The following is a 15,946-nucleotide window of genomic DNA, read 5'->3' as shown; positions in this document are numbered from 1 at the left end:
TGAATTTAAGTGCCAAAGAACAAAGTATAAAAATGCAGAAAATTGTGCAGGCCAAATGGAAAAGAGAAGTCTGAATAATGAAACTGATAGGAAGTGCAAAATGTCAAAGCAGGAATGGCTAGAGAAAAAAAAAATAATGCAATGTTGAAGAAGCATGGATGACTGGGGGAAAATTAAAGAAACCTGTGGAGGACATAGAAGCAGCTATACAAATTTCAATAGCTCAGATCACAAGACATTATTAACTGAAGAAGGTAAGGCTGAAAGTTGAAAGTATTTTGAAGACAGTGTTACGGAAATAGATGAGAAAGTAGACAAAAATGATACTGTGACGAAGCACTGAAAGACCCAAGTCAAGGCCGGGGCATTTAGTAGATGACATTCCCTCTGAGTTACTGAAGTCGTTGGAAGAGCCACTTGTGAGAAAATTATTCCACCTGTTATGCAAGCTATACACCAAACAGACGAAATACGCTCGGACTGCACGAAGAATGTAATAATTCCAATTTCAAAGAAGGCAGCCGCTGACAGTCATAACTATTACATATCCACCGACAGGTGTAACTGTTGTATTTACTCAATTGTAAGATGAGGTTTTCTAACCAAATTTGCCATTTGAAAACTATGGGGTCATCTTATATTTACATATTAAACTATTGCTGCTGAGGTCAACATTTTTACATTGTGTAGTAGATTGGTATAGGTGTCATCTTACATTATTTACTGATGAAGCATGGGCTGTTGAGGTCACATGCAGATTTATTTTAAAGATTACGGAAGGGCAGATAGGATAAGCAATGCTTGCTGTCGAACAATTTCGAGATTTCCTGATATGCCAAAGTGCTCAATACAGTTTCGACCTTGCTTGAACAGTCACTTGACATTTGACTCGCACAGCATTAGTTCAAGGGATACATGAGAAACTGTGATCAAGCCATCACAGCAATATATTTTCTTGCTAAAATTTGAGAATTCTGTGAAACACAGGCCAACATAAAATTTAATGCAATTACCTTACACCGAGCGAGGTGGCGCAGTGATTAGACATTGGACTCGTATTCGGGAGGACGACGGTTCAATCCCACGTCCGGCCATCCTGATGTAGGTTTTCCGTGATTTCCCTAAATCACTCCAGGCAAATGCCAGGATGGTTCCTCTGAAAGGGCACGGCCGACTTCCTTCCCCATCCTTCCCTAATCTGATGAGACCGATGACCTCGCTGTCTGGTCTCCTTCACCCCCCCCCCCCCCCCCCCCCCCAAAAAAAAAAAAATCTTACAAACTTTTATTGTATTTGAACAGATTTGCAATGAAAGTTCTCACACATATGTAGATATCATATACAAACATTTTTGGTGCTTGTTAAGTAAAGTTAACACTAAAAGGTGAAAATGTTGCCCTTCAAAAAAACATTACTTGGTTCTGAATCCAATTCAGTATTTTATTTGATTGTGAGATACTGCAATAATTTACCAGGTGGGTTGCAAATGAAAAATTTGATTGCTGTTCACATATTAGAGTACCACCTAAAATCCTTACCACTTTTCACCCAGCTTTAGAACAAGATGATGACATTCGGATGAAACAAGAAAGAAAATTAATCCAGACTTAAATGTTTAAAAAACAAAATAAAACATATTAAACTAAATTATTAGCTCATATATGATGTTTTAGCAGTAATCTCTGTCTTACATATTACGCTGTCTTTCATGTTTAAGCTGTCAGATTTCAGATCTCATCTGGTGCAGCCCCCAATAAATCAGTCTTTCCTTTTCATCCTGTCCGGTAAGTCTTCTCTGAGCAGGGGTTCTGGGAGACATTTCTGAACTCTTACTTCTTTTCCTAAACCTCTCCAGTCCTTTTCCTTCACCCCTTCCCCTCAACCCTTCTGTCAGAAGAAGAAGCCACTGGCTTGAAAGCTTGCATATGTAAAAACTTTTTTTATATGTGTGTTCTCGCGCTGCTGCTTGGTGAGTAAATGTTTTGTCTATCCAGTTTCATTATATTGTCAAAACATATTAGTCTTGTGACTATGATAATTGTTATCATACGAATAAATTGCAGTGGCAAGACCCTTTGTGAAGACAGTACCAACAGACATCAGTAGACCATGGGATCAGCAAAAGTCTGAGAATTTTATATTGTGATTATATATTTGTTGGTGTTGTTACATGTGACCTAGAAGATATTGCAGTCTGTGTTTCACAGCTGCTCAGCACAGCATTACTGAAGGGCTGGAGGGAGGGTTTGGAAGGGGGAGCAGCGGTACCGGGTTGGCTGAGAACTAGGATAAGTGGGGGGAGAGGAGTAGTGAATGGGCAGCAAATTACCTCTTGCTTCCAACTATGGAACATGTACTGCTGCGATTTGCCCAAGTCCATTTGAATTGACATTAAAATTTGACAAATACTCAGCAATGGTATACATTTCTGCAGCAGAGAGCGAAAGTCTAGATATGAGTGAGTGGCGTACTGACATGTTTCCTGCAACAATGTTGTCGATGCTCGCAATGAGGTACAATGGGAATACAAGAGGGTGTGTCAACTGCTGGTTCTGCACAGCCAGTGGGAGAGTAGCCGACAGATGATATGTTTGAAAGCATAAACATTGTAACATTCTCACATCAGTACAGAAACAAAATTTGATATGTATTCAGCAAAAAACAGCTGCGTTCTCAGATTAAAATGTAACCACAACCTCAGATATAGCAACATATTCAGAAGAAACAGTGAAAAATTTGTAAAAACGAAGTTATAGATTTCACAACTGTGTTATTAGGGTGATGGTGGTGATTAAAAATAGTGATACCACAGATGTCAGGCATAGTAATTGGGGGGGGGGGGGGGGGGAGAATGGTAATGAAAATAAAATTTAATTCAAACCACTTCTTTTTATTTTGTTTCTTCTTATATTGTCAAAATGTAAGTTTAAAATAGTACATGGTAATGCAGGTACGTAATGGCAGTAAACAGTTTGTAATTTTGATTAGTCAGAATGTTAAATTAAAATTTTCTCAAGGAGACCTCTTCTCCTTTTTTTAAGAAAAAGGAAGGGTGTCTTATATTCAGGGTTATCTTATACATTATTTACACAGGCAGGCAACATGAGGGAATATCAGAGAAACGTGAGGCAATACTGACCTTATGACTTACCTTAGAAGATAGGTTGAAGAAAGTCAGTCTCGTGATTATAGCATTTGTAGATTTAGAGAAAGCCTTTGACAGTTTTGACTGGAAAACATTCTATACAGTTTTGGAAGGAGGGAGGGATAAAACGCAGGGAGTGAAAGATTGTGTACAACTTGTGCAGAAACCAGACTGCAGTTCTAAGAGTCAAAGTACGGGAAATAGAAGCAGTAATTGTGTTGGGAGTAAGAGCAGACTGCAATATATCGGCCATGTAATTCAGTAATCCGGTTTGCTGCAAGTTCTGGAAATCAGGAAAATTAAAAAAAAAAAAAAAAAAAGTCATGCATTGTCGCTGGCTGGGTGCCGCTTCCCTACTCACTCATTCTTACTGCTTCTCCCCTTCCTACCACTCCCCTCAGCTTGCAGTCAGTGCTGCCGCCACGTCTTGCTGCTAGCCTAGCAGCTGCCAATGAGAGGCAGGGAGGCATGAGGAGTGGTTTGTGTGGATCTGATTCTCAGAGAATGTAGATGCAGCGGCTGGAGATGACAATCATGTGTGTCTGCATAATTGTGTGAATGTGTGTGTGCTCTAGTTTTCTGACAAAAGCTATGGCTGAAAATTTAGTTGTGAGAGCGTGATTGTCTTTCTTTATGTGCCTGTCTGCAGCTCTGCAGTATTTGAACAAGTTATCTGTTGCACGAATTTATCACTGCAGCCTCATTTCATCAACATACTGTCTGTGACACGTGAATAACTGGCAAAACGGGTGGACTTCCACGACAGGCCAAAACCGCAGGCCATATCTGCGGGTATCTCTAACGGATCAGGCATGCCAGTCTGAAGCCCATTGTATCCCACTAATGTGCAAGCCTTGCCCATTGGATCTTGTCTCACTGATGTACCTGCAGTCTGGATCTGTTTGTGTGAGGTATAACGCATTGGATTTTCGTGGTTTATCTGTGGACCTAGGACTGCAGTGCTCCTCGGGAGGCCAAAGGCCGCGGGTGACTGATTTCAGCAATCGTGACTGTCTCACTGCAAGCACATTGTACAGTGTGGCATTTTATAGACATTTTATTTATTCTAGTACATTTTGGCATATTGAAAGAATTTTATGTATTGGGATGTATGGTCGATAAGGAGAAGAAAATTGTGGCAGTTGCTGGTGGTTTCTACGCTGTGTACTCATATATATCTCGAAAGGAAAATTACAAAATAGCTGTAGAATAGTATAAATAACACAGTGGGTAATCACCGACAATAACGAACATAGTAGAACTAACATTTTATTGGTGGTCACCTATAGTGTTTGTTGGTTTACACAACTGTCCACACCTGATATAGTTCTTTCAAGAGGTCTACATTTTTCTGAGGTTATTTATGAAATCAGTGAAGGTACATTAAATCTGTCTTGCGACTCCAAGGAACTGTACATTTTTGTCACCAAATGTGTTTTGTTGTATTGAAATAAAATAACATCAGTGGTCTTAATGAAACATGTGTACCATTTGGCCTGCTTTTCCCATCTAAAAACAGTTCATTACAAAAGATGTTGATGTTACTACTTCAGATTTTTGCTCACACGGGGGAGAAATACAGAAGTCCTATTTCTTTGTCAACTTATGTCTTTACTTACCCTTAAGAGCTCAAAATTTGTCAGGTAAAAATGCTAAAACTTGCATGGAAATCGGGGAAAAATCAGGAAATTTCACTTGGGGAAACTCGTTGCAACCCTGGTAATAATTTGCCTAACAAACACTCAGTGTATTCATTGCTGGATACTAATGCAATGCATTGATGGCCTCCAGACCATTTACATCAAAATATTCAATCTGGTATCTCATAGTGTTACAGAGAAATTCTGCATTAGCACTTGGTCTAGAGTAGTTGATAGCCTACCACTAACAAACCAACAGTTTGAAGCAGAGGGTAAGGTCATGGACTTACATTCAGGAGGAGCAGGATTCAGACTCTTAATGGCAATCTAGATTTATGTTTTCTGTACATCCGAATACTGCTAATTGCATTTCACATTCTAGACCAGTCTGAGCTTGGGGCTCTATCTCCAGTAACGTTCTCAGTGATGGCATGTTTAACTCAAATCTTCCTTCCATCATAATTCCCACAAATCATTACTGATAATAAATGGGGAATATTTCTCAAGAAACTAAATCATAGTCCCCATTATCGTGGAAACCACAGTAAAAATAAATGTTCAAATAAGTTAACACTAAAATTTTTTACGTAAGTAAAAGTAATTTTACTAGAAGTTTTAAGTCACATATCACTCTTTATCTAAATACAAATGTTGCAAGAACTGTGAATACAATAATCATTTAAGCTTAACATTGATGACTCACACAAGAAAACTGAAATTTGTGACAGTGTTACAGGCAAATGTTCTTCCACCTTTGTTGTGTTTTGCAACCAGTTGCAGTTCCTAAGAAATTTGAAAGAGGGTGTATTGTTAATTGTGTTTGTGGTTTTATCATTCTTCCCTGTACCAAAACACTTATGTTTATGAACACTGTTTCCCCTTCGTGTTATTGTAATTGTGACACATTATATTTCTTGTGGTGCAGAATCTGCCAATAGCGTGAAGGTTCCGGTGGAGAAGCCACGAAGGCCCAAGGCTGCAGTGGCTGTGGAGGATGAGCTGAGCACAATCCCAGGAGCAAGAGTGGTTGTACTACCTAGTGGAGAAGTCATTGTGAAGAAAGAAGCCAACTCTGAGGACTCTGCCAGCGAGGTTGAATCTGAGGTACACCTTCACTGTCTATGTTCTCAATATCTGTCATTAACAGATCTGAACTGCAATTTTCAGTGTTGTTGTTTTTAGTGGACCTTATTCAGTCAACAAAAAATTAATATGTAATATTTTATTTCTATCATAAACTCAGGATTATGCAAATCATAATTTACTTTGTCTGCTAAACGATATGATTTTGAGTCTTTATACACTCATCTTCAGCTGAGGTACGCAGAAATTTATGTACACATAGACTGAATAGCCAAAGAAACTGGTACACCTGCCAAATAATGTGTAGGGCCCCTGCAAGCATGCAGAAGTGCCGCAACATGACGTTGCACAGACTCAACTAATGTTTGAAGTAGTGCTGGAGGGAATTGGCACCATGAATCCTAGAGGGCTGTCCATAAATCCCTAAGAGGGGATGGAGATCTCTTCTGAACAGCACATAGCAAGGCATACAAGATATGCTCAATAATGTTCATGTCTCAGGAGTCTGGTGGCCAGCGGAAGTATTTAAACTCAGAAGTGTGTTCCTGGAGCCACTCTGTAGCAGTTCTGGACGTGTTGGGAGTTGCATTGTCCTGCTGGAATTGCCCAGGTCCGTCGGAATGCACAGTGGACATGAATGGATGCAGGTGATCAGACAGAATGTTTATGTACGTGTCACCTGTCACAGTCATCTCTAATCGTATCAGAGGTCCCATATCACTCCATGTGCTCCACATAATTACAGAGCCTCCGCCAACTTGATCAATCCCCTGCTGACATCCAGGGTCCATGGATTCCCGAGGTTTCTCCATACCCGTACACATCCACCCGCATGATACAATTTGAAATGAGAGTTGTCCGACCAAGCAACATGTTTCCAGTCATCGACAGTCCGATGTCGGTATTGATGGGCCCGTGTGAGGTGTAAAGCTTTGTGTTGTGCAGTCATGAAGGGTACATGATTGGGCCTTTGGCTCTTGAATGATTTGCATGCTGACACTTGTTGATGCTCAAGCATTGAAATCTGCAGCAATTTTCGGAAGGGTTGCACTTCTGTCATATTGAACAATTCTCTTCAGTCATCATTGGTCCTGTTCTTGCAGGATCTTTTACCAGTCACAGCGATGTCAGAGATTTGGTGTTTTACCGGATTCCTGATATTCATAGTACACTCGTGAAATGGTCATACGAGAAAATCCCCACCTCATCGCTACCTCAGAGATGCTGTGTCCCATCGCTCGTGCGCCAACTATAATACCACCTTTCAGACTCACTTAAATCTTGATAACGTGCCATTGTAGCAGCAGTAACCGATCCAATAACTGCTTGTTGTCTTATGTAGGCGTTGTCAACCCCAGCACCTTTCAGCCTGTTTACATATGTCTGTATTTGAACCAGTTTCTTTGGCATTTTGGGGTACTTGTAGTATGCTACTACCAGTAAGAATTCCTGCATGCCTCATCTGAAGCATGATACTACAAGTATGAATAATATGTAAATTTCTGCATTCCTCATATCAAAATGAGCCTGAAAAGAATAATAAACTAGTTCATGAAAAAAATATTTTTTGAGTGTTATTAGCTATATTTCATTTAATATACAGCTACAAAGTTATTCAGTAACCATATAGGTAAACTTATTGAGTAAGTTCCCCATCTCAATTTTTAAGAAAATTTTTGGGGTTGTATTGTTCCTTGTGTTAGAACAGTCATAGCTAACTTATCTTTAATTGTGATACAGGGAGAACTGGATGATGATGAAGAAGAAGGTGAAGATGCAGATTCAGAGACAGAGAAGGTTGATACAAAGGAGGTGTCCAAAGGTGCAATTAAGCCTAAAGTAAAGGTTAATTCAGATGATGAAAATGAAGACAGTGACAGTGATGTAGAAGCAGCAGAAGATGAATATTTGTCTGGGTGGATGCAAGAATTGGGGGAATCAGAAAAGCATAATGTAAGCTATACATATTTTTTATTTAAATTGACTATAGAGACTGCTTTGCAGGTATTTTGTTATTAAAATTTTACACTAATAGAGACAGATGTTTCCTATACAATATTTGTTTAACATTAAAAATCTCTATAAATTCATATTAGAGTTACTGTAAACAGGTGCAGTGCTGAGAGTGGATGTCATTTTTAGAAATAGGGTAGTGACACAAATGTAACACAGAGATGCTGATTTCAGTAGCAAGCCAACAACTACACATCAGCATTCTGGGATCTACAGCTCTGGTTTTCATTTCATTCCTCATCTTTACACATTATTTTTTTCCTAGGTATTTTGTTTTCTGTTTTTGTATTGTTCCTTATTAATTTTATAACTGCACCTATTTTCTATAATTTCCCTCCTTTACTAGTCCGATAATGATTTTCTGTTGTTGTTCACTTTTGTGAAACTTGGTCCTCAGATTTTCTTCCTTTCCCATGTGATGCGTGTTCTGTTAGCTGATCTTCTGTATGTTCTAGTTGTCAGTTAACATAAACTGCTAATGTTTGACATTATTCTTTTATTGTAGAATTAAGCTTCACAATGGATTTCATGTGGAAGTTTATTTCAGTTTTACCTTAACTGATGAAAGAAATTAAATGTGATTGGCCATGGCATTCTGAGCTATAAGACCAAGACCAGGTGACAGAGCATGATAGTTTCAGTACTCTCATTTTCATATTCCAGCAGCTCAAATTCTAAAATAAAAAATGGAATTTAGGTTGTCGGTTTTTCTGTCTTTGCAATTAACTCCTGATTATCATCTCTGTAAAATTGCAATGATCATATTTTAGTGATGTCTAGTGACCACAGTGCCTAAGTAAGAAACATCCTCATCTCCATGAACTGTTGACAGTATCAAATATATATTTAAAAAGAAAGATTATGAGACTTACCAAACAAAAGCGCTGGCAGGTCGATAGACACACTAACAAACACAAACATACACACAAAAATCTAGCTTTCGCAACCAACGGTTGCCTCGTCAGGAAAGAGGGAAGGAGAAGGAAAGACAAAAGGATATGGGTTTTAAGGGAGAGGGTAAGGAGTCATTCCAATCCCGGGAGCGGAAAGACTTACCTTAGGGGGAAAAAGGACAGGTATACACTCGCGCACACACACATATCCATCCGCATATACACAGACACAAGCAGACATTTGTAAAGGCAAAGAGTTTGGGCAGAGATGTCAGTCGGGACGGAAGTACAGAGGCAAAGATGATGTTGAAAGACAGGTGAGGTATGAGCGGCGGCAGATTGAAATTAGAAATTAGCGGAGATTGAGGCCTGGCGGATAGCGAGAAGAGAGGATATGCTGAAGGGCAAGTTCCCATCTCCGGAGTTCAGACAGGTTGGTGTTAGTGGGAAGTATCCAGATAACCCGGACGGTGTAACACTGTGCCAAGATGTGCTGGCCATGCACCAAGGCATGTTTAGCCACAGGGTGATCCTCGTTACCAACAAACACTGTCTGCCTGTGTCCATTCATGCGAATGGACAGTTTGTTGCTGGTCATTCCCACATAGAACGCTTCACAGTGTAGGCAGGTCAGTTGGTAAATCACGTGGGTGCTTTCACACGTGGCTCTGCCTTTGATCGTGTACACCTTCCGGGTTACAGGACTGGAATAGGTTGTGGTGGGAGGGTGCATGGGACAGGTTTTACACCGGGGGCGGTTACAGGGGTAGGAGCCAGAGGGTAGGGAAGGTGGTTTGGGGATTTCATGGGGATGAACTAAGAGGTTACGAAGGTTAGGTGGACGGCGGAAAGACACTCTTGGTGGAGTGGGGAGGATTTCATGAAGGATGGATCTCATTTCAGGGCAGGATTTGAGGAAGTCGTATCCCTGCTGGAGAGTCACATTCAGAATCTGATCCAGTCCCGGAAAGTATCCTGTCACAAGTGGGGCACTTTTGGGGTTCTTCTGTGGAAGGTTCCGGGTTTGAGGAGATGAGGAAGTGGCTCTGGTTATTTGCTTCTGTACCAGGTCGGGAGGGTAGTTACGGGATGCAAAAGCTGTTTTCAGGTTGTTGGTGTAATGATTCACCCTGTGGCTAAACATGCCTTGGTGCATGGCCAGCACATCTTGGCACAGTGTTACACCGTCCGGGTTATCTGGATACTTCCCACTAACACCAACCTGTCTGAACTCCGGAGATGGGAACTTGCCCTTCAGCATATCCTCTCTTCTCGCTATCCGCCAGGCCTCAATCTCCGCTAATTTCTAATTTCAATCTGCCGCCGCTCATACCTCACCTGTCTTTCAACATCATCTTTGCCTCTGTACTTCCGTCCCGACTGACATCTCTGCCCAAACTCTTTGCCTTTACAAATGTCTGCTTGTGTCTGTGTATATGCGGATGGATATGTGTGTGTGCGCGAGTGTATACCTGTCCTTTTTCCCCCTAAGGTAAGTCTTTCCGCTCCCGGGATTGGAATGACTCCTTACCCTCTCCCTTAAAACCCATATCCTTTTGTCTTTCCTTCTCCTTCCCTCTTTCCTGACGAGGCAACCGTTGGTTGCGAAAGCTAGATTTTTGTGTGTATGTTTGTGTTTGTTAGTGTGTCTATCGACCTGCCAGCGCTTTTGTTTGGTAAGTCTCATAATCTTTCTTTTTAAATATATTTTTCCCACGTGGAATGTTTCCCTCTATTATATTCATATCATATATATATAGAGAGAGAGAGAGAGAGAGAGAGAGAGAGACAGAGAGTGCCTGGTCACCAAAAACATTCACATTGATAATGATCCTACTATGAAACTGGGTGTTTGAGCCAGTCAGAACCACACCAAAAGTTAGCTTCACCAGTTTGTGGGTATTGCATATAACTCCCCTCCAGTATGCACCAGTGTGAATATACAATTACAGCTCCCTCATGGCATCCCGTATTTCATTCCTTGCAGCTTTTGTCAGTGTAAGGTGAAATTTAACCTCAAAGAAACTCTTTGTGCCCCTATACACCGGTTATAGGCACCATTTGTTTGAGTGTCAGATAATAGCCTCATTTGAAACAGCATGAGTTGACACATGATTACTAAAGGAAATTGATGTTTTTGCAACTAGACTATGGACTGTTAACATTCTGCCACAGCAATATCACCGTCTCAGATCATCTAATTTCAGATGTGAGAGTGGGTCCACTTTAAGGTATTCTTATCTTTTAATATTTTTATTACAGAAGTTCGAAATATAGTGCTTACTTCAATGAGAGATGCTTTTAATATTTTTCATAACGAAACTCTGTCTTGGAATCTGGCAGAAAACCCAAATATTTTGGTTATACATAAGCACACCAGTGTTAAGATGCAGTCAATTCCTTCACTGTGCGACAACGGTGAAGTCACTGATGACATTTGATTATGCTGTTTTCTTTTAATACCTTGCCTATTAATGTGCCTTTTATAGTGTTGTCCTTTTTAGTTGCTGTTTTAACCTTGTGCCTCACAGTGCATTCATAACTTAGTCTGGCGCTAATTACCACTGTAGTTGTGCGCCCTAAATCCACAAAAATAAAATAAAAAAAAGTACCACTAAGACCGAATTATTAAATACGGTTTTCCGAAACTCCTTCACCAAAGAAGATGAAGTAAAATATTCCTGGATTTCAATCAAGAACAACTGCCAAGATGAGATACATAGAAATAGATATCCTCGGTGTAGCAAAGCAGCTTAAATCACTTAATAAAGGCAAGGCCTCTGCTCCAGATTGTATACCAGTCTGGTTCCTTTCAGAGTATGCTGATATAATAGCTCCATATTTAGCAATTATATGAAAGTGCTTGCCAACAGAAAGTTCCCTACCTCAAGCCTGGAAAATTGCTCAAGTCACACCAATACCCAAAAAGGGAAATAGGAGTAATCCGCTGAATTACAGGCCCATATCACTAATGTCGATTTGCAGTAGGGTTTTGGAAAACATACTGTGTTCGAACGTAATGAATTACCTTGAAGAAAATGATTTATTGACACGTAGCATGGATTCAGAAAAAATCGTTCTTGTGAAACACTGCTAGCTCTTTACACTCATGAAGTAATGAGTGCTATCGACAGGGAATGTCAAATTGATTCCAGTTTTTTAGATTTCCAGAAGGCTTTTGACACCGTTCCTCACAACGTCTTCTAACCAAACTGTGTGCCTATGTAATATTGCCTCAGTAGTGCGACTGGATTCGTGATATCCTGTCAAAGGCCACAGTTCGTAATAATAAACAGAAAGTCATAGAGTAAAACAGAAGTAATATCCGGATTCCCCAAGGAAGTGTTATAGACCCTCTGTTGTTCCTGATCTATATTAACGACATAGGAGACAATCTCAGTAGCCGTCTTAGATTGTTTGCAGATGATGCTGTCATTTACCATGTTGTAAAGTCATCAGATGACCAAAACGAATTGCATAATTATTTAGATAAGGTATCTGTATGGTGAGAAAAGTGGCAGTTGAAGTTATTCACATGAGTACTAAAAGAAATCCGTTAAATTTCGATTATGCGATAAGTCACACAAATCTTGAAGGCTGTAAATTCAACTACATACTTAGGGATTACAATTACAAATAACCTGAATTGGAACGATCACATAGATAATGTTGTGGGTAGAGCAAACCAAAGACTGTGATTCATTATCAGAACACTTAGAAGGTGCAACAGGTCTACTAAAGAGACTGCTTACACATGCTTGTCCCCCCTATTCTGGAGTATTGCTGTGCAGTGTGGGATCCGCATCAGGTGGGACTGATGGATGACATCGAAAAAGTTCAAAGAAGGGTGGCTCGCTTTGTTCTGTCGCAAAATAGGAGATCTTCTCATGAAATTTCAATCACCAGTTTTCTCCTCTGATTGCGAAAACATTCTGTTGGCACTCACCTACAGAGGGAGAAATGATCATCATGATAAAATAAGGGAAATCAGGGCACGCCCAGAAAAATTTAAGTGCTTGTTTCTTCCGTGTGCCCTCTCAGAGTGGAAAGGTAGAGAAACAGCTTGAAGATGGTTCATTGAATCCTCTGCCAGGCACTTTATTGTGAATAGCAAAGTAATCACATAGCTGTAGATGTGTCCCAAATTGCTATACAATGTTTCTTGCTCTTAAAACAAGATAATGATAGCACAGTACGTGTAGACTGTGATGGTTATTTTAGGAAGCATGATAATCAAATCTTCCTCTGAATAGAATTATTGAGGCTGGGGTCAGTAAACTGCACCTACCACGATGCAAAATGCAGCTGTTTCGATGTCCTCATCATATTGTCATAATAGGGAATACAAGTTTAAAGAGAGCAGTAATTTAATTTCTGGTTAAGTGTTCATCGTGAAACTGTGAAGGCACACAGTGCAGATATCTTAAAGTACGTTGACTGGATCTTCGATAATCCATATAAATACAGGCAGTTTAAGATGTGAAGTTAGCAGTGGAGGTGCAGAGATTTATTGCTGAAGTCCTACACAATTTCTTTTATTTTATAATTGTATTCTGCAATACCTGGTTGCCTCCTTGGTTTCAAAATAAAACAACAATAGTATTTTAGGTTCTTCTACCTTTCACATGTAAAATTACTTGTAAAGATGCGACCTAACTTTCTCTGCCACTGTTAATGATTCTATTCCATGTCACCTTCCATTGCATACATTCTTAAATACATGTGCCTGTTTTTCTTTTTGGTGCTGGTTCACTTCTGTACATTTAGCCAATCACTGTGGACCTCATGTTGTCACGATAATGTCAAGCCGTAGGTACGTCTATAAATGATTTTATGTTTCACTTTATTCAGTCCTTTTATTTAGATGACAGTCTGTTTTGTAAGCAACATTTTATCTAAACCTGACTTATCGTAAATTCATACACAATATGCTTTAAGATTTATTTTACCTTGCCAGTGTGAATGTAACTTTCATCACCTAGATATATCATTTGTTTTATCTTTGACACACCTTTGGTTTACCACTTAATCATTATTTTATTTTTTGTGTATCAAATGATGTTCCTGAATTCTGCTTTATTTAAATTGGACTACCTGTCTCCTGACAGTTAAACAGTTTTATCTTAATGGGACGAAAGGATGTTGGGTCATCCGCTGCTTATTGTTTAGAATAAATTATAAATATGAGCCCATAATTTTTGCTACACAGTTCCATGTATGTGGAAGAGCATATTTTCTTATTTTTATTTTTGTTTACATACTGCTATATCCCTAAACATGTGGCTCTAATGCGGTGAAACTAGTTGGATTAGAAATAAAGATTTATCATACAACTGAAGCAGTCTGATCTGTCATGGTTCAATTCTACAGCTATGGATAGTTGCAATACACAATTTGCTACAAGTAAGACATATAAAGGAGGGTACATGATAAACGGGATATACTGTTTCTAATTTCAGTTTGGTGTGTTATATTGTTATTTCAAGTAAATGCTCATGGTATCAGTCAGCTTACTCATAATCCTCTCGTGAATTCTTCCTTCATTTGAGTTACTATCTTCCCTTTATAATCATGTTTTTATTAGGTTGCTTTGTTGTTTGTTTGTCTGTTGGGTACAAGTTTTGAAATTGTTTTCAAACTAACTCCTGATGAGCTACACTTTCATATCTGCTGTGTGGCGGAGAGTATTTTGTTTTTCTGTATACCTGTTTGTCTAGTCAGTAGTAATTTTGCAATTATTTTAACTAATTTCATGATGAGCTATAGATTTCAAACTGTGAACATAACTCAGAACTGGATAAAAATGCAATATTAACTTGCCCTATTGCCTGGAGTGTGACAGAGGGTATTCTTATGGACCACTGCTATTTCCTCATAATCCTGTTCCAGTCATGAGTGTTTTATGTTAAGAATGATTGTTGGTAAGCCTCCACATGTGCCTGACTAATGTTTACCTTCATTATCTTTTCGAGAGGTATACATAGAAAGAAGCGATACACTGTTTGACTTATCTGAAGAGAAACTGAAATAAATGTGAAATTTACCATGTGTCTGTTGTAATCTCATCAAAATGTTTGAAATTGATTGAAAAATTCCAAACGCAAGACTAAAAATCAGAAAACAATTATTAAGTTAAAAAACTTTTTAATACAACACATTTTTAATAGCTGTGACAATAGTTACAAAATTTAAAACAAAAATGTGGGGCGCATGCAGTAGCTAATAGGAAGTAGCATAGAGGTTAGCTTCTTTGAGAAAATCACACAACATTTAATAGCACTTGCAGTACAATAAAATTGTTAGTGACTTGGGTGAACTATAAGTGTTGTCATGGCTCTTAAAAACTCATAAGCACAAATTTTCTGGACTATCTGTATAGGTTTAGAAATCTGTATGGGTCTAGGAAATTTATTTTATACTTTTTAGTTCGTTTAGTCCATTTAAAAAAAATATTTTGAATAATTATTTTTTAGTTGTAATTATTCAATTTAAATTTGTTAATCTCCATTAAGATAAGAATCCACAAAATGGTAGGATGTTTTCCAAAACATGTAATTCGAATAAGACTACCTGTATTTCTTTCAGGATGAAGAAGATGAACCAGCAAAAAAGAAGTCAAGACATCAGGATGATTCAACAAAACATAAGAAGAAAACAAAAGTAGGAAAAACATTAAACACTACAAAGTCTATGAAGAAGACTAAGAAAACTCAAGATACAAAAGAAAGTGAAAAAAAGAAAAAGACAAAAAAATAGACAAAGTATTCAGCTAGGAAACTGTTGTTGTTACTTCAAACAGATAACTTCAATATGATGTTGCAAAATATTGTATAATAAACTACAGTAATTTTTGTAGTGTGCTGTGTGTTACTTTTCTGTGTTTCCCATCTTAAATATAATTCAGGCACAGTAAATTTACATACTTTTGTTGCTAATGTATTCAAGTCATTTAACTTCACCAGCATGTGGAGTATTAACACAAGTTTACTTTTACACGGGATACACCTTTTCATGCTTCCACTAAAGCAATTCAGGTGAATGCCAAAATCATTCCTTAACAGATCATGGCTGTTTCATCTCCCAACCCTCCTCCAGCTACGTTAGTTCTCCACTTTCAGAGAAGTTTAACATTATTAAATGATAACATCATGTATATCTCATATCGCATCTCT

General features: G+C 38.7%; 1 protein-coding gene across 1 annotated transcript in view; it reads left to right on the top strand.

Annotated features, from left to right (window-relative positions):
* LOC126088558 (ribosomal L1 domain-containing protein 1) overlaps positions 1 to 15,692 on the top strand; it is a 67,467-nt gene extending 51,775 nt beyond the window's left edge. The window contains exons 8-10 of the mRNA XM_049906742.1: positions 5,711 to 5,889; positions 7,609 to 7,821; positions 15,360 to 15,692. Of these exons, the coding sequence (XP_049762699.1) occupies positions 5,711 to 5,889; positions 7,609 to 7,821; positions 15,360 to 15,530 (563 nt within the window). The 3' untranslated portion in view covers positions 15,531 to 15,692. The remainder of the gene's footprint in view (positions 1 to 5,710; positions 5,890 to 7,608; positions 7,822 to 15,359) is intronic.
* The last annotated feature ends 254 nt before the right edge of the window (positions 15,693 to 15,946 follow it).

This window comes from Schistocerca cancellata, chromosome 6 (assembly GCF_023864275.1).
Source record: "Schistocerca cancellata isolate TAMUIC-IGC-003103 chromosome 6, iqSchCanc2.1, whole genome shotgun sequence".
Lineage (NCBI taxonomy): Eukaryota > Metazoa > Arthropoda > Insecta > Orthoptera > Acrididae > Schistocerca > Schistocerca cancellata.
The sequence above is the reverse complement of the archived record's forward strand: the minus strand, read 5'-3'. Positions and strand labels throughout refer to the sequence as shown.